General features: G+C 64.4%; 1 protein-coding gene across 1 annotated transcript in view; it reads right to left on the bottom strand.

Annotated features, from left to right (window-relative positions):
* The window catches only part of CBX4 (chromobox 4), a 10348-nt gene that overhangs the window by 1302 nt on the left and 7848 nt on the right, over nt 1–1198 (bottom strand). Inside the window, exon 4 of the mRNA XM_025047107.1 lies at nt 1–1014. This exon is cut by the window's left edge and continues 1302 nt beyond it. Within this exon, the coding sequence (XP_024902875.1) occupies nt 1–1014 (1014 nt within the window). The remainder of the gene's footprint in view (nt 1015–1198) is intronic.

Raw genomic sequence — 1198 nt, 5'->3', positions numbered from 1 at the left:
GGTTGAGGCCGACGGCGTGGTGGTGGTGGTGGTGGTGATGGTGGTGGTGGTGGTGGTGGGAGGGTGGGTGCGTGCTCCGGGCCGGGTCCCAGGCCAGCAGGTCGGGCTTGGTGGTGAGCTGCAGGGGCTGCTCGCCAAAGGCCTCCTTGGTGGGGGAGAGCTTTCGGGAGATGGTGTCCTGCGGCTGCGGGTCACTAGACCCCGGTGCCTCCTCCTCCCTCCTCTTAGTCGGCGCTTCCACCTTCTTCTCCTCCGTCCCCGCGGCCTTTTTGAAAGTCCTGTCGGCCGGGGGGTGGCGCTCCTCCGCAGCCCGCTTCTTGTGGCTGGGGGAGCGCGCCTCGCCCTCGGCAGCCTCGCCAGACTTGATCTTCACCGCCTGCATGCCATTCTCCATGTACTTGCTCATCACTATCACGATGCGTCCGTTCTTGTTTTTATTCTTGACGATCTTCATCTTGCCCCCAATCCCGTTGCCCGTCACTGCTTCCTTGGGGGTCGGCGTCATCCCATTGGGGGGGCCCTTCTCAGAGCCCTTGCCTGGAGCCCCCGCCGCACCGGCCAGGGGCTTCACGGCTCCTAGGTAGCCCTTGGCCCCAGTGCCATGGGCCCACTTGTCGGGCGGGTGGCTCTTGGTGCCCAGGTCCGGGCAGGTGGGGCTGGGTGCCTCCTTGTGGCCGCCCTGGTACTGCAAGTCATACATCTTGGGGTCAGGCTGGTAGGGGTGGTGCTTCTTGCTGTTGAGCTGGTAGTAGTACTTGCCACTTTTGCCCGGTGGTGGGGGCTTGCCCGCCCGCTCCTTGCTGTGTGGCTGGTACTGGTGGTGCTTCTTACTGTTGAGCTCGTATTGGTGCCCCTGGCCCTTGCCCTGAGCGCCCAGATCCAGCTTGGCGCGGTTGTCAGCCGAGGAGTCCTGCAGTCCGCTCAGCACATTGGAGCGCCGAGCAAAGGTGGGAACCTGGGGTGGGGGGCAGAGGGGGAGGTGAGAGGAGGGATAAGGTCCGACCTGGGCATGTCTCCCCCATCAGGAGTGTCCCAGACCCCCCCCCCACTAGCTGCCTTATCTGGTAGAAGTAGAATTGGGGTACTCTGGAGGAACCCCTCCTCCCACCGCCCTTTAGTCCTGAAAGCAGCTCAGGTGGCAACTTCAAGGGAAAGACTGGTGGGCGGCCGCAGGGCCGGCGAGTGTCCTCACCTGCAC

The sequence above is a fragment of the Pteropus alecto genome, unplaced genomic scaffold (genome assembly GCF_000325575.1).
Source record: "Pteropus alecto unplaced genomic scaffold, ASM32557v1 scaffold134, whole genome shotgun sequence".
Taxonomy (NCBI): Eukaryota; Metazoa; Chordata; class Mammalia; order Chiroptera; family Pteropodidae; genus Pteropus; species Pteropus alecto.
This window is presented reverse-complemented; position numbering and strand designations above follow the sequence as displayed.